The sequence below is a fragment of the Pygocentrus nattereri genome, chromosome 16 (assembly GCF_015220715.1).
Source record: "Pygocentrus nattereri isolate fPygNat1 chromosome 16, fPygNat1.pri, whole genome shotgun sequence".
Lineage (NCBI taxonomy): Eukaryota > Metazoa > Chordata > Actinopteri > Characiformes > Serrasalmidae > Pygocentrus > Pygocentrus nattereri.
The window spans coordinates 9,669,719-9,690,725 of NC_051226.1; the positions used below are offsets into that span (position 1 = coordinate 9,669,719).

Genomic DNA, 21,007 nt, shown 5'->3' on the forward strand with positions numbered 1-21,007 from the left:
CAGCAGAGTGGCTTTAGCGAGCCACACGCACAGATGCAGATGCACCACATGGAGACACACATACACAAACGCTCATGCACACACACACACACACACACACACACACACACACACACACACACACACACATATATATATATATATATATATATACAAATTTATATTGTGTGTTCTGCTTTTCATGAAACAAATGGTAAAACCTCAGTACAGGGGACAGATAATGCCTTTGTAACACCCTCATTAAGCTTCATCAGGCCAGTGATTATAAAGTGAATGTAATTTAAGTGGATGGTTTGGTGCAAAAATCTAATTTACACACTTGTCCATTTAACCCAAATGTAGTCTACCAGCAAAGACGTGTTTGGTGTTTAAACTTTGCTGCTTTATCTTGAAACCAAAGCTATGAGGCTAACATTGCTGAAAACACTACGAGTCAATAGTCACTCAAATCTACATTCCAAAAACGTCTCTCAACTCACTCAATACCACATCCAGGAATTCATTACTTGTCAATATGGTTTAGTGCACAGTATGACAGTATGATAGTACTGTGCACTATGAAAGTAAACAACACTTAGAGTGGCTGGACTCTGCAGCTTTAGATAACGGGTGTTGCTGTGAACTCTGCCTACCTGCATGGGGTGGTGTGAGGTATGGATGCTACAGATTACATTTCTGATTTCTCTTGTCACTTTTCATGAACTGTTTAATTGTCCATTTATAAACTGAAGCTACACTCACTGGCCACTTTATTAGGTACACTTTCAGTTTAGTTGCTTGTTAACACAAATAGCTAATCAGCCAATCACATGGCCGCAACTCAAAGCATTTAGTCAAAACAACTTGCTGAAGTGCAAACCGAGCATCAGAATAGGGAAGAAAGGTGATTTAAGTGACTTTGAACATGGTATGCTTGTTGGTGCCAGACGGGCTGGTCTGAGTATTTCAGAAAAAGCTGATCTACTGAGGAATGTTTCCAACACCTTGTTAAAAGTACGTCATGAAGAATTAAGGCAGTTCTGAAGGCAAAAGGGGGTCCAAACTTTCACTAGCAAGGTGTACCTAAAAAAGTGGCTGGCGAGTGTATATGTTAATACATTGAAATGACTGAAATCTTGGACATAATCTAGCATCCATATGTCTGCATAACATGCATGCACAGGAAGAGGAGATTGATTCTGTGAGGGGGAGGAATTTGGCACAACACCTGTATAAAATAGCTGCTTACTATGCTGTGACCTTTTTTCTTTTTTTTTTTTCATTTTTACAAATTACAATTACAGTAAGTCATACTGCGTTCTAAACTGTATTGACAAGTCTGTGATCTTTATGAAGAGCTGGACGCAGTTTTTACAGAAACAGTTTGGCTGACTGTTGATACTACTGCTAGTGTTTGTTAGTCTTGCATGTCCAGCATTAAATTAAAGAAGCACAATATGGACACCAAATATGTCTCAGCTGTTCAGCTACATTGAATTGGAAAAATGTGTAAATTAGATTTTTTTTATTGAACCATTCCTTTAACTTCCTGCTAATTACTTTATTAAGCTGCGACTATACTGAATTAAACATTTAATGTGATAAATAATCCTTGTCAAGGCAGTAACTATCAATTTTACTCTCAGGACAAACCAGACTTTTCTGGGTACAAACACTGTCACTGGGTTTGTGCTTCTGTACTTTTAATTAGGGAACACAGTTGTATCATATTCCTTTGCAGTTATTGATTCTTTTTCTATATAAAAAGTTAAGATGCATATCATAAAATGTATGAATATATCTTTACTCTGGGTATGCGAATGTAATGTACCTCAAAAACTAATTTAAGGAACATAATTGGACCAGTAGGGCACTTTTTCTACCTTTGATGGTGTATTTACATATTTAGAGACTATAATTTACTATGGTGAACTAGAGTGATAGAAAGCCATTTTAATTGGCTTGATAAGTTACAAGCTATTGGCTTGATAAAGCTCAATAATAGCATAATGGACACCTAAAAAGGACACCTGGAAAAGATACAGAGAGATTATGATGTATAATAAATGGACAAAAGTGCTCTGGAAAATGCTAAACTCACTAAAGATACTGCTTAATAAAGTAGAAAGGAGTAATAAGCAGTAATAAGTATTGACCAGTCACTGACTTGATAAAGCTTAATAAGGCTACGTTTACACAGCAGGTAAAAGTGGCCCAAATCCGATTTCTTTCTTCACGTGTGAAACAGATGTGTCATCTGTGTGTCAGTGTGAAAAGCAAAACACGCACTGAATCTGACATGTTCAATTCCGATTTGAGATGCTTTCATATGTGGTACTGAAATCTGATCTGTATCCGATCTGCAGCAATGCGACTGAACAGCCAGATCGGAATTCATGCGACTTTTATGGCAATCCAACTCAACATTCGTCATCATTTCGCACTGCTGAGACCATATAAACATTTGGGTTGACATTTCCGTACAAAGCCTAGAAGAGACCTATCCAAAACACCTCTGTGTTTGAAGAGACTTCGAAAGAAATGACCGAACGCAGCCACAGGAGAGCGAGGCTGCAGCATCAAAAACAGTTAAAAGTCTGAATGCAAAGTTTAAAGCATCTGAGAACAAAGAAGTGACTGTGGCCAAAAAACGTGCACTTTTTACTTTAACCTGCTGTGTGAATGCAGCCTAGGAGGCATTATAATGTCCCTCTACACTAAGGCGTCACCAGATTTTTAAAAGTTTATAACTTGTTTTCAGCTCTGGTTCTGTTTTTGGATGTCACACAGTATTCAGAATATGGCTAAATCCACTGGACATCATTTACACTTCTCATTCCTGACACACACAGACACACTCCCTCACTCTGAGATTAAAGTACTTGTGGTCACACAGTGTCAGGTGAGTATATGAGATGCGTTAGAAATAAATGCAGAGTTTTGCATTACGTGTTCAACTCCGACTACAACAAACAGCTGTGAAGCCTGGAGGAAGCTGCAGCATCCATAACTCTTCCTGCTAGCCGGCTGGGGTCATAAAAAGATGTGGAGAGATGGAAAAATCAAAGAGTCAGCTATCACACAGCCTGCTCTTAAAACATGGAATTAAACTCAGCCTTCGAGCAGCTCCTGGCCTCAAATTAAATCAGCATGTCTGAGTGCAAAATTGGTAATTCATTAAAAGCGAACACACAGTCTCAGTGCCCACAGGCTGTTAATGCTGATCAAGACAGAAGCAAAAATAAGCCGTTAAATAAGCTGGAACCAAAACAGACGATGCTGATGTCACCAATGAGTCTCCAAACAAACATCTCATGAAATAACGATCGGATAAGAAAGTTAGGTCTATGTGCATTTAGTCTGGCGGTGCTGGAGGAATGAAAATTCAGTAAGCACATCTAATGATACCCATACTTTCTCTTTCTCACCATCGGCATTCCAGGAAGGAGCTGGAAAACAGGTCAGAATGTTCTCAAACTTATTATTTATTAAATGGATTCATCTGATGCTGAGATGAGCCAAACACAAACAACATCTTAAGCACATAAAACCTAAATTATATACTAAGCATTTTAAAAAGACATATTTATACGCATATTTATACACCTGTCTCAGGGTGGCAAATATGACAAACATCATACTGCAGTATTTGAAGACATGATAAACAATACTTGTTTATCATCCTGATATTTAGTTTTTGACATTTTGAAAAAGTCAGAAAAGATGAAGGTCAATGCACCAACAAAAGTCTTAAAAATAAATGTTGCAACAGTTGTTTACACTTTTTTCCAGTAAAAAAAAAGCTTTCAGTGGATGATTCTTAAGACTAGCATTTTTCTAAATGAGATGTGTGAGTGTGAAGAACCTTCTAAATTTAAAGACCCTCCACACAATGTAACAACTCCAGGAAGAACCTTTGAATTTGTATAGAGCATTTTGATTATGCAAAGGTTCTACAAAAACTTTAGAAGATTCTTCCCACTCTCTTTTCTCTTCATCTCTTATTAAAATTTGATTCTTTAGGTAAATTTCATTCTTCTATGGCATTGTTCAAACTACAGGGTGATTAAAAAAAATTAATCCGATTTCAAAATGATTTATTTCACTTGTACATCATTACAGAACAATGCAGTAAACGGTAAATGGTTTAAATGAGCATAAGGTTTATTATGTAATGATACAATTATATAGTATAAATGAGCGCTCAATATGAAACTCTTCCAGCTGTACAGACAACATCACCGCTATAGTCAAAGTCATCCCATACTCGATTGAGCACGTCGAGCATCACTGTACTCACAGCTCTTTCAATTTGATTTTGGAGAACATCCATTGTTATGGAACCAACAACAAACGGTCTGAGCAGTTGGAGGTTCACTGCCAACAAAAATCACGCTACACAGATTCACTCTTATTTAAGTGGACAGCACGAAACACTTTCTCCTCAGGGGTCTCCATCTCCTCGCAGACTGAATGGAGCCATCTTCTGGTGACAGTGCCCCCTCTTTCGATTGGTGTGTGATTGGTTCCTAGGCGCCTCATGGTTTTAAAAATACGGCGCTTTAAAATTGGATGAATCACCCTGAACCTGTCACGTCTCCCCCCCTCTGGGGAGACTCGACTTGGACTCTCCCAGGCTCACCCTCCGCCCACCCTCCTCCTCTCCCACACACCTGCAGCTCCTTTTGGACTGCTTTGCATACTCCTTTGTTTCCACCATGTGTTTGTGAAGTGTCTGTGTTTGTCACTTGAGTTCTTAGCCTGTTTATTGTGCTTAGTCTGCACTATTTTTTGTTATTTCTAAATATTGATCTGCATCTTTTCCTGCATGCCTGTGTCTCGACCCCTGCCTTCTACGACAATGTGTATCAGAATGCCCTTAATAAAGTCACTTTGCACTTTCAACTTGCCTCAGGCCCCATATTACACCATACTTTGTGGTACCTTTTCTAAAGGGTAAAAAAAGAAAGTATAAGTACAATAGACCTTATTTATCAAGCCTCTTAGAGTAATAATACTGATTGAGGATTTTATATATATATATATATATATATATATATATATATATATATATATATATATATATATATATAATACTGAATAAAACTCCATGACCTGACGTGACCTGATCTTAGACCAGTGCTCTTACTCTGAGATGCTTGAGAAATGAGAGCCAAGGATTGTTTATTTTTATTAAATGTAAAATCAAACTCAGAGAAATATATATAGCGACATCATGGACTAATATTTAGTCAGATCCTTGATACAATGCAGTTTTAATGTGACACCAGTGGTTGTTGTTTACATAATCTTTAGGGATGTTCTAAATCAGGGGTGCCCAATCCTGGTCTTAGAAATCTCCCACCCTTGAGAATTCAGATCCATCACACCTGGCAGTAACATTCAGATGCTTCTGAAAGCCTTCATCACCTGGATCAGGTGAGTTAGATTATGGTTGGACCTGAGCTCTGACATGTGGTACATCTCTAGGACCAGGACAAGAATCTTTCTTTTATGAGCAGTTTGCAAATTTTCTAGAAATCCTGACAAAATCTGCATCATGCTTAGGACAGTGTTATGATATAATTTATTATGATAGATACATATTGTACCTCTACACTTTTCCAAAAAGGGTATGTTGGAGCCTCAGAAGAACCACTTTCAATGGACGGTTGCTTTAAGAACCATTGTTGTAAGCCATTGTTGAACCAATGTTGTAAAGCCTTTTTAAAGTTTGAAGAACCTGCATGAAGTAAAGTTTTTTCCTAGGATTGTGCTGTGGTAATCCAAACCAAGAACCACCTTCATTTTTCAGAGTGTACGGCCCTCTACCCTCATTCTCCCTCCCTCCCTCCCTCTCTCACCCTGCCACGCTGCTGCTGGACGAGCTCTCTGTGATCTGGGAGCTGGCGATCCACTTGGTCTCTCCCACCACCGTGCGAGCATGTGGCAACCGGCCCACGTCCTTCACGGTCATCATCAGGTGTCGGGAGGACTTGAGGACGCGCACGGCCTCATCGTGAGGAATGCTTAGGAAGGTCCGCCCATTCACCTCCAGGATCTGATCGCCCACCTGTGTAGAGGGAGGGCCACAGAGAGGATAGGGTGGGTGGGCTGGACAGGGGGCAGTGGAGTCAGCTGCAGAAGCAGATGGGCCAGACTGGAGAGCCAAAGGTTCAACAATGATTGAGTGGTGAGGGGATTAGAAAGGTTTCAGAGTGACAGAACAGAATTAGTTATCAAGGATGATCAGAAGAGTGTTTTCCTTCAAGAAGATGATGATGGTGACCACAGACGTGTCTGCACACAAATGTTCTTGAACAAATTAATGTGCAAACACACACACACACACACACACACACACACACACACACACACAACATAGACTTTTATGTCCTATTTTCCCTGCAAAACCCTAATGATACACACCTTCCTTGCATTTATGTTTTGTTGTCAGCTATTTATATCTTCTACAGTACCTATTTAATGTGAATACATTTTCAGTGCCTTCCAAAACCTACACGTCAGGTGGTGTGACTGTCCAACCACCATATATGCAGGTTAAAAGGGGGAATTTAGTTACCCTTCTTAATAAAATATTTTGGCAACATTTTATGTTTGAATTTTTTTAAATGCCCACAAAATGGGCAACTTTAAAAGCATTTAACTAATTGTACAACTTTTCTCTTTTTGTTCTGATCTCCTCAACTGTCACGTGGCACTAATCCTACCCAGCTAGAGACATTAAGAACATGCGTGCTGTATTTAAATAATATTTTTAATTAATTAAATTGTGCCACTAGACATTTTCCAGGTGGTAAAATTGATGATACTGTTTAAAAATGAATTTATACCATTATGAAAGCTTGGATAGATAAATCATATCCTTTTCTAAATATATATTTTAATTCAGTTTAATTTTAGAATTTGTTGTGATCATTTTGAAGGCCTTTGCCATTGACCCAATGACAACTTGGATGAAAAGCTGGTCATGTGCAACTTTTAGGTCAGGAATGCATTTACGATCATTCTATAGCACATGAAGACAGCATAAATCGTCACGCATTTTGAGCTGCTGACATTGTGGTGTTGTGAGAATCATGACCTCAGCATTGTGAATCGAATGGAAAAGTGAGCCAAGTGCATCATATCACCACTAATTTCATCCTCACATTTCCCCTATCTCTTGTTCATTTTTCCTTTCCCTTTCCCCTCACAGTGCCCTGGGTTCTTTCCATTAGGCTATATGGAGCGGGTATGAATGGAGGCATCTCTCCCCTCCTCCCTCTACTGCAATCCATTCTTCCTTCACCTGTCCAACCCTGTGTAAAATAATTCAGTTTGTCTGTATCTACTGGTGGATTAACCAACTGCAAGCGCTCTCTCTCTGGATCGATGCACCTCCCTGCCCCTCTTGCTCAGGAGACAAGCTCCAGGGTAATTAAGCTACCTTTCCAGTGATGATGATATTAATAAATGTGGAGTTGATCAATATGGACATGAATAATAATGCTTTGTTTTCCATGTGAACTCCAGAGACCACTAAGCGATCGATAGGGAAGCACAGGAGCAGCCATTCTCCTCACTACTCTCCCACTCCCAGCATCTGTGGCTCACGTTTTTTATCTGTCCATATTGCTCTGCTCTGTGTTTGGCTCCCGATGCACAAAGCACAAAGGAGTGCAGGCCTTTAACCATCTTATCAGATAACGGATATGCTTATTAGAGGAAACAGAGCATCTGCAATTGAGGACCTCAAGAAATTGAGACAAAGATGGAGTCTAAGGTTTAAGGGAAATACAAGCCTGGTTTCATTAGTACTGGATGGAGGTTTAATTAATTTTGGATTATTACAATAGCATTGTCCCAAAAGAAAGCAAATGTCTGCACCAGCAAAGAGCCAATGGGGCAATTAGAAGATAAGAGGAGCAGTAGTCACTTCTTCTGAATGTACAGGAGGGGTGAATAGAAGAGCTTAATGTTTGATTATGTTTTTAGAATGTTTTTAGACTTTGATGAAGACCGCAGAAATGTTCACACTTTAGAAAATTTAACTTTTCCAAAAATGTGTAGTCGCTATCTGACGAGCAAGTGAAAAGACTCATGAATAGCAATGAACTACAGATGATAAGAAATGCCTGAAGTCCAAAGAGTCAAAAGGTCTTTCAAAAGGGCCTTATAAGAAGCAGCCTTTTTAAAAATAAAAAGCCTACAAAAACATTAGCATGACTGTTCCGACATGGCTTTCAACTTGCAGGCTTTTCCAGGTTCACGCTGACCTTCAGCATGAAGATTGCAATTCCAACCAGGGATGCGTCGGCTATAACAGCAGCATATAAAAGGCAAGCCTGCTCGTCACCACTTAATCTTCACCAAACTGTGCCCTGTTCCCAGAATGCACCTGACCTTCATCCCCAGCATAGGGCCCAGTGATATTACACTCAGACAGTCAGGTGAAGGCGGGCAGGATTAAGGGGTGGGGAGGGACAGGCTGTCAGTGGGACTCTGACACAACAGCATGGAGGTCAACAGTCATTATCCTCACATTAACTCTGTCTCTTCTGTTCATTTTCTCTTTCCCTGCTTTCTCTCACACTCTCTGTCTGTATCTTGCTCTCTCTTTCCCTTCCCCTCTCTCGGTCCCTTGGTTTCTATCTTACAGGAAATATTGAGAGAGGGAGTGATGGAAGGTGTCTGGCATTTGCACCCTCCCTCTCTGAACCACAGCACCTCTGGCATTTCCATCCTTTTTCTCCTCTGAGATGGACAGATGAGGCGGGGGGGGGGGGGGGGGGGTGAGATATCGACTCTTCACTCTTTCCTGCTGAGGTGAGCTTGAGGGGAGGCTGGGGGCTACTTTGGGCTCGAAAAGAGAAACAGTAATAACAAACATCTTGCGTGAGGAAGCTACACTTTTATAGTATGCTCTCAACAGAGCTCTAAACAAATGGTCCAAAACTGCAGTGGGATAGCACCTGCATATCACTTGCTCCACACATCGCAAAGTGGACATGAGGGGCTGAAAATAAAGATGAAAATGTGTTATTGTAGGGACTCCTGAGTGGCACAGTAAGCAAGTTTGATCGCAAGTGTGCTACCTGGCGATACCACAGTCATCCATGGCTGGGAGTCCAAGAGAGAATAATTGGCATCGCTTTCTGTGGGTGGGTAGGATAGACCTCCCTCTTCCTCTTATCATGACGCAAGCCAGTAGAGGCATCTGTTAGGTTGTGTAACAGAATTAGCGGTTAGTATTCTCCTTCAATGACATTGTGTTTGCGCTTAACCTCTTATTCTCCAGGGTATATTTTGGTTTTTCCATCTGAATTCACATGACCAAATCATAAGGCAAAGTATTCATTTGTAAAAAAAAAATTATTTGTAAAAGCTCCCATCAAATGAACAGAAAATGTGTTTTAAGATCACCCACATTGTTATATACTTACAATTTACTGCTGAAAGCCAAAAATCTTAGACGCTCTGTGTATTATTTTATAAAAATAATTTGTACAGAGCAGATCACTGAAGAGATGTTTTCTGTTTATAGAAAAATGGGCCCAATTTCAGCAGAAGAAAAAAAAATGTGAGTTCAGTTTCTTTTATGATAAGGGTTTAAAATTACATCACCCATCTATTTGACTGGAAAGAAGACAGTTATAGCTCTCATACGACACCCACCTTTAAAATGTAGCTTATGAAATATGAAAGTTATGAAGAATATGACGGCGTGCGTTTTGGAACCACCGGTGGAGTTTAAAAGGCTACCTGACACATGAGTCAACACAGACTCATGCTTAACTGACTCAAGACTTGAGAGACTTGCAAAATTTCAGCAGAGAAAAAAAACAAAAACAAACAAAATTCTCACTTTAGAGAATCAAGACTCGCACTCGCATCTCAGAAACTCAAGACTCAACTCAGACTTGCATGACGCAGGACTATATATAAGCTGGCACATTCACAGCAAAATTTAGTATGCAGATCACAGACTCATCTAAAAATGAGCCATCTTCGAAAAACTGAGCTCCAATGTAATCTAATCTATCTCTGTGGAACAAAGGCTTTTTTTTCTTTTTTGACAACAGCTTTAGTAATTTGACCATTATGAATTACGAGCCTTTTCCATTAAGATGTTTTACAGTCATGCAGCCAAAAGTGCTCGAGTGTATCAACCATGCTTCATTTAGCAAAGTTACAGGGCTTGGTTTGAGCAGTGTTCCAAATGTGCAACAGAGTGGCTTAAAGTCATAAATTCAGAGCACCATACTACCTGCTCTTTTTCTGCCTCCCTCCAGCCAAAGAGCCACAAGTGTGAGATACTCCAGTACAACCTGCTCCAAGTGAACTGATTTTTATGTGCTTAACAAGTCTGTTGCTCAATAAAAGTGTTCTCCAGCTGTAAAGTGGGTTATTCCTTCTCTCTCAGCACACTGAGGCTGGTCACAGGAAGCCTCATAGCATAGATGTACAGACTTCAAAAAAAGATGATGATATTCTTATCTTCAGTGAACGCTGAATTCATGTGAATTCATGTGTACATTAGGGATATCTCTCACTAAGAATACTGTTAGTCAACCAAAAGCCCTGATCTTAGACTTTCCAAAAGCTTTGGACTACAGAACCTAAATGGAACAGGGTAATACTTACTTTTATAGGTTGTAGAACAAACGTAGAACAAATAAAGAACATTTTGGAAACAAATACAGGAGTGTCAAAAGGAAATATGAACATAGTCCAATTGAAAAAAAAAGGAGATTCTGCAATTCATGTTAACATTAAACCAACTAAATCTTTTAGACAATGTGGATTAAAGCAATAGGTTCATTACACTTTTTAAGCATGGTCAGCAACAATTTAGTTTAAGAGGCCTCATGCCAGGCCTTTGCAAAAGGGTAAGCAGACATGTTTGGATATCGACTATGACTAACAGTAACCTGATTAAATAATACTTATGTCATATTATGCTTTATTGTTAATGACCAAGAACTGTTAAAGCAATAAATTGCTATTTTATATGCTATTTATTAATTCATTTTTTAAATATATATGACGTCTGTGTACCTAGCATTATAACTCACTCATCTGTACATGTTTAGCAGGGCAAAGATTCTCCACAAGAGGGGCTATTCGTCAGTTGCTATTGTGTGCATCAACTAAAGGACAGAAATCAAGCATGAAACCCAACAGACTGGATGTCATGAATGCATGTGTGTTAGCTAACACAAAAACAGAAGCTAAATTACCTGTGGTGTATGTGAGCGTTGGGGGGTGGATTCTGATCACATGGTTTACATTCCACCTTCTTACATTAGCTTTATGCATTTCAAAGTGAACCTACATGAAGGATTTGTTATTTCCATTTTGCAGGTGTTTTTTATACTTTTTTATGCTATACTATAACATGACTGATGCAAATGAACAATACAATCTGTAAAATAGAATGATACTTCAACTTCAACTATACTAGCTATTTTCTCTTTGCTACAGTTTTAGTGTAAAAAAATAAAACAAATGCATAAATAAAGTAATACATAATTGCTATTAGTCTACTGGCACAATCTTTATTAACCAAGAATGCTACAACTGACTAGTATAATGGGCAAGCCCTAGTGTGCATGCTTTGCTTAACAATATTAGATATCTACGTAGGACCACTCTATCTATGTGTTTGAACTTCACCCAGTTCTGGTGTGTGTGAGAGAAGAGGGTATAAACAGTCTAAGAGGAAAAGAGACATTCTCTAGTGGAGCCATATTGATAAAGCCATCGCAGCAGGTCAGCAAAGGTGCTGGCCCAGCAGCAGACAGGACAGCATCTGCATCTCAGCAACAGCGAGACAGCAGACCTCCCCATGTGAGACCTCATTATTCTATACAATTAGGAGTCTATGGGCCGCATCGGCCTTAAAGAGTTGCAGCATTTTACAGCCACACGTTCCTGTCCTCAAGGAACAGGGGATGAAGACAAGAGAGGAGAACGGCACATGGAATGTTTGCAAACAAGCATCAGCGTTGCCAGCGGAGAATTCATGGTCATAATCTTTATTGGGGAGATGGGATTAAACCCATCCATCATATCCGGCCCAGATCAGTAAAACAAAAAAGGCATGCTTATTTTAACAACTTTTCACAACACTTCAGCATCATCAGCATCATCATCACCTTCCTCATGTCCCTTGAGGGAGGCACTCTGATGCAGTATAAACAATCGCTATTTGGATTTTTCCATATTTTATGTCAACACGTTTAGTTTCAGTTCTCTTAATTATCTAATTTCTCAATTAAACTTGACCACTTGTTTTAAAAATATCAGTTATTAAAATTTATCTCAATGAATCAGCAGTAATTGATTAGCAGATTACATCATGACAATGCACATTTTAAAGGCCCCATATTCTATATTTTTTATTGTATTTGTTTTCCGTTATATGACCATGGGTGGGGCTAAGGGCTTTAGATGGATATAGTCATTTGTCCCTCATCGAATTAAATTTTGTTGATTTTTTTATGTGAAAATGAGCCATAACATTTCATGTTTTATTTTTTGTATGTTAATTTTAGTAAATAAACAGTATGTGTGCATTAAAATGTGAAGATATGTGTTCTCTATAGAGGATGTGTACTTATTTACACATCAACAAACCACCAAAAAAATCAGCAAAATCAGGTGCCAAAACATTTGCATATAACTTTTTTGTTTTTGCAGCATAGTTTCCAAATTTGGACTGTATTGACTGTTTTGAATCTGATATTTACATAACACAACTAATTATTTTACTTTTAATAATTACAAATTTTTGTTTTATAGTTTCCATATGGGCTCCTAAAATTCTCCTACCTGTCTCTCTTACAGTACTAAACAGAGCCTGATGGACACGCTCGTTTATATGCATTTTCTACTTCATTTAAGTCCTTTTAAATGCTTCCCTGTTTAATAGTTTAGACATTCCGAAAGGCTATTCACATCAAATATATTATTTCAGACATACCTGTTTACTCCATATGACCAGATCTGATCTGATCCGACTGCTGCTAGACAGCAATGCTTCTATGGGCATAAAAATGAGTAATGGGTTGCCATTTCCACAAATATCCCTCCTTTCGTAGATGAGCATATCATCTCATTGGATAACTCACATGACTCTGGGCATTACAGAGCCGGCCTCCATATACCAAACCTCTAGGCATGTGAGTGGCCTTGTGAAATAGATAGCCCATCTAGCCAGGCCACCGATCAGTGTGTGTGTGTGTGTGTGTGTGTGTGTGTGTGTGTGTGTGTGTGTGTGTGTGTGTGGCTTGTCTGCTCCTGCTGTAATAACACGATCACTCAAGGTGTCTGGTGGCATGCTTCAGAGGCTGGCTTGCTTCTTTCTGTGGCTCACACTCAGGGGGCTAAGCTTGCCACTGTCTTGTATCTCTCTCTCTCTCTGTTTCCTGTGTGGGCAGTCTGTAGAGCTACTTCATGCTCACAGCCAGATCACTACTAATGACTCATTAGCATTATTGCTCCAATTAAATGCATCTTGCATAATCCCAATTTCATACAGCTACTGGGCACTGAAGCTCTACTGCACGGTTTCTGGGTTTTGATTTCTGGGTGCTTTTTGTCCCTCTGCCATTTGGTGTGTTGCTCTGTGGCTGTCTGTCGTCACTCTATCGTTGCCCTCCGGCAGTTTTTGTTTCCCCTCTATCGTTCAACATGCTGCCCTCTGGGTGTTTTTGTCTCTTGTTCACTGTGCTGCTCTCTGGGTGTTTTTAGATATGTACTGTTCACTGTGCTGCTCTCTGGGTGTTTTTAGATATGTACTGTTCACTGTGCTGCTCTCTGGGTGTTTTTAGATATGTACTGTTCACTGTGCTGCTCTCTGGGTGTTTTTAGATATGTACTGTTCACTGTGCTGCTCTCTGGGTGTTTTTGCTGCTCTCTGGGTGTTTTTACATATGTACTGTTCACTGTGCTGCTCTCTGGGTGTTTTTACATATGTACTGTTCACTGTGCTGCTCTCCAGGTGTTTTTAGATATGTACTGTTCACTGTGCTGCTCTCTGGGTGTTTTTAGATATGTACTGTTCACTGTGCTGCTCTCTGGGTGTTTTTAGAAATGTACTGTTCACTGTGTTGCTCTCTGGGTGTTTTTAGAAATGTACTGTTCACTGTGCTGCTCTCTGGGTGTTTTTGCTGCTCTCTGGGTGTTTTTACATATGTACTGTTCACTGTGCTGCTCTCTGGGTGTTTTTAGATATGTACTGTTCACTGTGCTGCTCTCTGGGTGTTTTTAGATATGTACTGTTCACTGTGCTGCTCTCTGGGTGTTTTTAGAAATGTACTGTTCACTGTGTTGCTCTCTGGGTGTCTTTAGAAATGTACTGTTCACTGTGCTGCTCTCTGGGTGTTTTTAGATATGTACTGTTCACTGTGCTGCTCTCTGGGTGTTTTTAGATATGTACTGTTCACTGTGCTGCTCTCTGGGTGTTTTTAGAAATGTACTGTTCACTGTGCTGCTCTCTGGGTGTTTTTACATATGTACTGTTCACTGTGCTGCTCTCTGGGTGTTTTTAGATATGTACTGTTCACTGTGCTGCTCTCTGGGTGTTTTTAGATATGTACTGTTCACTGTGCTGCCCTCTGGGTGTTTTTGTCTCTTGTTCACTGTGCTGCTCTCTGGGTGTTTTTAGATATGTACTGTTCACTGTGCTGCATTCTGGGTGTTTTTACATATGTACTGTTCACTGTGCTGCTCTCTGGGTGTTTTTAGATATGTACTGTTCACTGTGCTGCTCTCTGGGTGTTTTTAGATATGTACTGTTCACTGTGCTGCTCTCTGGGTGTTTTTGCTGCTCTCTGGGTGTTTTTACATATGTACTGTTCACTGTGCTGCTCTCTGGGTGTTTTTACATATGTACTGTTCACTGTGCTGCTCTCTGGGTGTTTTTACATATGTACTGTTCACTGTGCTGCTCTCTGGGTGTTTTTAGATATGTACTGTTCACTGTGCTGCTCTCTGGGTGTTTTTAGATATGTACTGTTCACTGTGCTGCTCTCTGGGTGTTTTTAGATATGTACTGTTCACTGTGCTGCTCTCTGGGTGTTTTTAGATATGTACTGTTCACTGTGCTGCTCTCTGGGTGTTTTTACATATGTACTGTTCACTGTGCTGCTCTCTGGGTGTTTTTAGATATGTACTGTTCACTGTGCTGCTCTCTGGGTGTTTTTAGATATGTACTGTTCACTGTGCTGCTCTCTGGGTGTTTTTAGAAATGTACTGTTCACTGTGCTGCTCTCTGGGTGTTTTTAGATATGTACTGTTCACTGTGCTGCTCTCTGGGTGTTTTTGCTGCTCTCTGGGTGTTTTTACATATGTACTGTTCACTGTGCTGCTCTCTGGGTGTTTTTACATATGTACTGTTCACTGTGCTGCTCTCCAGGTGTTTTTAGATATGTACTGTTCACTGTGCTGCTCTCTGGGTGTTTTTAGATATGTACTGTTCACTGTGCTGCTCTCTGGGTGTTTTTAGAAATGTACTGTTCACTGTGTTGCTCTCTGGGTGTTTTTAGAAATGTACTGTTCACTGTGCTGCTCTCTGGGTGTTTTTGCTGCTCTCTGGGTGTTTTTACATATGTACTGTTCACTGTGCTGCTCTCTGGGTGTTTTTAGATATGTACTGTTCACTGTGCTGCTCTCTGGGTGTTTTTAGATATGTACTGTTCACTGTGCTGCTCTCTGGGTGTTTTTAGAAATGTACTGTTCACTGTGTTGCTCTCTGGGTGTCTTTAGAAATGTACTGTTCACTGTGCTGCTCTCTGGGTGTTTTTAGATATGTACTGTTCACTGTGCTGCTCTCTGGGTGTTTTTAGATATGTACTGTTCACTGTGCTGCTCTCTGGGTGTTTTTAGAAATGTACTGTTCACTGTGCTGCTCTCTGGGTGTTTTTACATATGTACTGTTCACTGTGCTGCTCTCTGGGTGTTTTTAGATATGTACTGTTCACTGTGCTGCTCTCTGGGTGTTTTTAGATATGTACTGTTCACTGTGCTGCCCTCTGGGTGTTTTTGTCTCTTGTTCACTGTGCTGCTCTCTGGGTGTTTTTACATATGTACTGTTCACTGTGCTGCTCTCTGGGTGTTTTTAGATATGTACTGTTCACTGTGCTGCTCTCTGGGTGTTTTTAGATATGTACTGTTCACTGTGCTGCTCTCTGGGTGTTTTTGCTGCTCTCTGGGTGTTTTTACATATGTACTGTTCACTGTGCTGCTCTCTGGGTGTTTTTACATATGTACTGTTCACTGTGCTGCTCTCTGGGTGTTTTTACATATGTACTGTTCACTGTGCTGCTCTCTGGGTGTTTTTAGATATGTACTGTTCACTGTGCTGCTCTCTGGGTGTTTTTAGATATGTACTGTTCACTGTGCTGCTCTCTGGGTGTTTTTAGATATGTACTGTTCACTGTGCTGCTCTCTGGGTGTTTTTAGATATGTACTGTTCACTGTGCTGCTCTCTGGGTGTTTTTACATATGTACTGTTCACTGTGCTGCTCTCTGGGTGTTTTTAGATATGTACTGTTCACTGTGCTGCTCTCTGGGTGTTTTTAGATATGTACTGTTCACTGTGCTGCTCTCTGGGTGTTTTTAGAAATGTACTGTTCACTGTGCTGCTCTCTGGGTGTTTTTAGATATGTACTGTTCACTGTGCTGCTCTCTGGGTGTTTTTGCTGCTCTCTGGGTGTTTTTACATATGTACTGTTCACTGTGCTGCTCTCTGGGTGTTTTTACATATGTACTGTTCACTGTGCTGCTCTCCAGGTGTTTTTAGATATGTACTGTTCACTGTGCTGCTCTCTGGGTGTTTTTAGATATGTACTGTTCACTGTGCTGCTCTCTGGGTGTTTTTAGAAATGTACTGTTCACTGTGTTGCTCTCTGGGTGTTTTTAGATATGTACTGTTCACTGTGCTGCTCTCTGGGTGTTTTTAGATATGTACTGTTCACTGTGCTGCTCTCTGGGTGTTTTTAGATATGTACTGTTCACTGTGCTGCTCTCTGGGTGTTTTTAGATATGTACTGTTCACTGTGCTGCTCTCTGGGTGTTTTTAGAAATGTACTGTTCACTGTGCTGCTCTCTGGGTGTTTTTAGATATGTACTGTTCACTGTGCTGCTCTCTGGGTGTTTTTGCTGCTCTCTGGGTGTTTTTACATATGTACTGTTCACTGTGCTGCTCTCTGGGTGTTTTTACATATGTACTGTTCACTGTGCTGCTCTCCAGGTGTTTTTAGATATGTACTGTTCACTGTGCTGCTCTCTGGGTGTTTTTAGATATGTACTGTTCACTGTGCTGCTCTCTGGGTGTTTTTAGAAATGTACTGTTCACTGTGTTGCTCTCTGGGTGTTTTTAGAAATGTACTGTTCACTGTGCTGCTCTCTGGGTGTTTTTGCTGCTCTCTGGGTGTTTTTACATATGTACTGTTCACTGTGCTGCTCTCTGGGTGTTTTTAGATATGTACTGTTCACTGTGCTGCTCTCTGGGTGTTTTTAGATATGTACTGTTCACTGTGCTGCTCTCTGGGTGTTTTTAGAAATGTACTGTTCACTGTGTTGCTCTCTGGGTGTTTTTAGAAATGTACTGTTCACTGTGCTGCTCTCTGGGTGTTTTTAGATATGTACTGTTCACTGTGCTGCTCTCTGGGTGTTTTTAGATATGTACTGTTCACTGTGCTGCTCTCTGGGTGTTTTTACATATGTACTGTTCACTGTGCTGCTCTCTGGGTGTTTTTAGATATGTACTGTTCACTGTGCTGCTCTCTGGGTGTTTTTAGATATGTACTGTTCACTGTGCTGCCCTCTGGGTGTTTTTGTCTCTTGTTCACTGTGCTGCTCTCTGGGTGTTTTTAGATATGTACTGTTCACTGTGCTGCATTCTGGGTGTTTTTACATATGTACTGTTCACTGTGCTGCTCTCTGGGTGTTTTTAGATATGTACTGTTCACTGTGCTGCTCTCTGGGTGTTTTTAGATATGTACTGTTCACTGTGCTGCTCTCTGGGTGTTTTTGCTGCTCTCTGGGTGTTTTTACATATGTACTGTTCACTGTGCTGCTCTCTGGGTGTTTTTACATATGTACTGTTCACTGTGCTGCTCTCTGGGTGTTTTTACATATGTACTGTTCACTGTGCTGCTCTCTGGGTGTTTTTAGATATGTACTGTTCACTGTGCTGCTCTCTGGGTGTTTTTAGATATGTACTGTTCACTGTGCTGCTCTCTGGGTGTTTTTAGATATGTACTGTTCACTGTGCTGCTCTCTGGGTGTTTTTAGATATGTACTGTTCACTGTGCTGCTCTCTGGGTGTTTTTACATATGTACTGTTCACTGTGCTGCTCTCTGGGTGTTTTTAGATATGTACTGTTCACTGTGCTGCTCTCTGGGTGTTTTTAGATATGTACTGTTCACTGTGCTGCTCTCTGGGTGTTTTTACATATGTACTGTTCACTGTGCTGCTCTCTGGGTGTTTTTAGAAATGTACTGTTCACTGTGCTGCTCTCTGGGTGTTTTTAGATATGTACTGTTCACTGTGCTGCTCTCTGGGTGTTTTTAGATATGTACTGTTCACTGTGCTGCTCTCTGGGTGTTTTTACATATGTACTGTTCACTGTGCTGCTCTCTGGGTGTTTTTACATATGTACTGTTCACTCTGCTGCTCTCTGGGTGTTTTTACATATGTACTGTTCACTGTGCTGCTCTCTGGGTGTTTTTAGAAATGTACTGTTCACTGTGCTGCTCTCTGGGTGTTTTTAGGTATGTACTGTTCACTGTGCTGCTCTCTGGGTGTTTTTAGATATGTACTATTCACCATCTGAGCCAAACAAGTTTATCTTGGTATCGTCAGACCACAGGACATGGTTCCAGTAATCCATGTTCTTGGGCTGCTTGTCTTCAGCAAACTGTTTGCAGGCTTTCTTGTGCCTCAGCTTCAGAAGAGGCTTCCTTCTAGGACAATGGCCATGCAGACCAAGTTGATGCATTGTGCGGCATATGGTCTGAGCACTGACAGACTGACCTCTCACTTCTTCAAACCTCTGCAGCAATGCTGGCAGCTCTCATATATTTATTTTTTGAAGCCAACCTCTGGAAATGATGCTGAAAACGTGGACTCAACAGGCCCACTCCCCATTCACACCTGGAACCTTGTAGCTCTAATGAGTCACATGACACCAGGGTGGGACAACAACACAACTAGGCACAATTTGGACATGTTCACTGTGAGGTATACTCACTTCTGTTGCCAGCTATTTAGACATTAATGGCTGTGTGTTGTCATTTTCAGAGGACAGTAAATCTATACTGCTATACAAGCTGTACACTGACTACTTGAAGTTATATCCAAGTTTCATTTCTACAGTGTTGTCCCATGAAAAGATATAATATGTGCAGAAATGTGAGCGGTGTAATCACTTTTGTGAGATACTGCTCTAAGTGTGCTGATCTATGGGTGTTTTTGTCCCTTTGTTGTTAAGAGTGCTGCTCTCTGGGTATTTTTGGCCCTGTACCATTCAGTGTTCTGCTCTCTGGGTGTTTCTGTCACCCTGTCATTCAATGTGCTGCTCTGGGTGTATGCTCATCCTCTAAGCACCTGTAAACATGCAATTGAGTTCAATCTGGTGCTCTCTAAGTGTTCCCTTACCCTCTACTGTTCTGTGTGCTGCTCTGGGTGTTTTCATCCCTTTGTCATTCAGTGTGCTGCTCTATAGGTGTTTCGTTCCTCTATTATTAAATGTGCTGCTTTTTGGTGTTTTGGCCCTGTATCATGCAGCGTGTTGCTCTCTGGGTGTTTCTGTCCCTCTATCATTCAGCATGCTGCTCTATGGTCATTTTTGGCCCTGTATCATTCAGTATGCTTTTTTGGGGTGTTTTTGTCCTTCTGTTGATGAGTGTGCGGCTATATGGATGTTTTTGTCCCTGTATCATTAATTGTGCTGCTCTATGGGTATTTTGCACCTCTGTTGTTAAGCAGATCTGCTCTGGGTGCTTGGGTGCTTCCTCATCCTCTATTATTCAGTGTGTTGCTCTGGGTGGTTTCGTCCCTTAGGCATTAAGTGTGCAAGTGTTTGGCATTAAGTGCTCTACTCTATGGGGGTTTATTCAGTGTGCTGCTCTCTATGTGTTCCCCTCTCTTTCTTTTATTCTCTGTGTGCTCTTTGCACCTCTGTTGTTTACTGTGCTGCTCTCAAGGTGTTCCCCACTCCCTCTTTCATTCAGTGTTTATCTTTGTGAGTGTTTCTTCTCTCTCGATCATTCAGAGTTCTGCTCTCTGCTTCTATTTTTGAGTGTGCTGCTCTCTAAGTGTTTTCTTGCCTTCTATTGTTTAATGTGCTGCTTTCTGATTGTTTCCTCTCCCTCTCTCATTCTGTGTGCTGATCTCTGAGTGTTTCCTTTATCGTTCACTGTGCTGATGCAGAGGCTGACTTTGTGTCTCAGTGAAAGCATGTGTTAGCTTTCACCCTCCTTCAAAGGAAAACAATGTCTGTACCTTGGAAGTAATGTAATAACCCACACATTTAATCCCCTTTTTGTGTCAGCAATCATCAGCACTCCAACCTTTCAGGCATTTAATCCATCTTTGAGCCTAAAGATTTTCAATATGTGCCTTTAACTGCTTAAAAAAGAAAACTGTCAAGGCATTACTTAGAAAAACAACTTAGTATTCATACCAAGTAGGACATTTTGATGAACATGAAGCTATATGTAGTTAAATACAATCGAAGCATTAACACACAGATGTTTCATGCTAACAAAACCTTTTCTTAATTAAAGAGCAAAGGAAGGTAAGGTGTCCCCAAACTTTTGATGGGCAGTGGTCCTGTAAACCTGTTGGTATTTGATTGGATGTGTGCACATGTAGTGCTAATGTAATGCATTTGTCTTGTTTACATGGTGTCTACACATGCTGTATGTGCTTATATAACTGAGTGATCATGCCTGCATGTTTGTGCACTCGTGTAGACCCAAACACAAAGGCAGTTATTTGAAAACTCCATCA

At 40.5% G+C, this 21,007-nt stretch overlaps 1 protein-coding gene across 6 annotated transcripts in view; it reads right to left on the minus strand.

The window, feature by feature from the left end:
- The window catches only part of whrna (whirlin a), a 149,737-nt gene that overhangs the window by 53,001 nt on the left and 75,729 nt on the right, over positions 1 to 21,007 (minus strand). For all 6 annotated transcript variants that reach the window (XM_017714633.2, XM_037546225.1, XM_037546222.1 and 3 more), the window contains exon 4: positions 5,844 to 6,052. In XM_017714633.2, the coding sequence (XP_017570122.1) occupies positions 5,844 to 6,052 (209 nt within the window). The remainder of the gene's footprint in view (positions 1 to 5,843; positions 6,053 to 21,007) is intronic.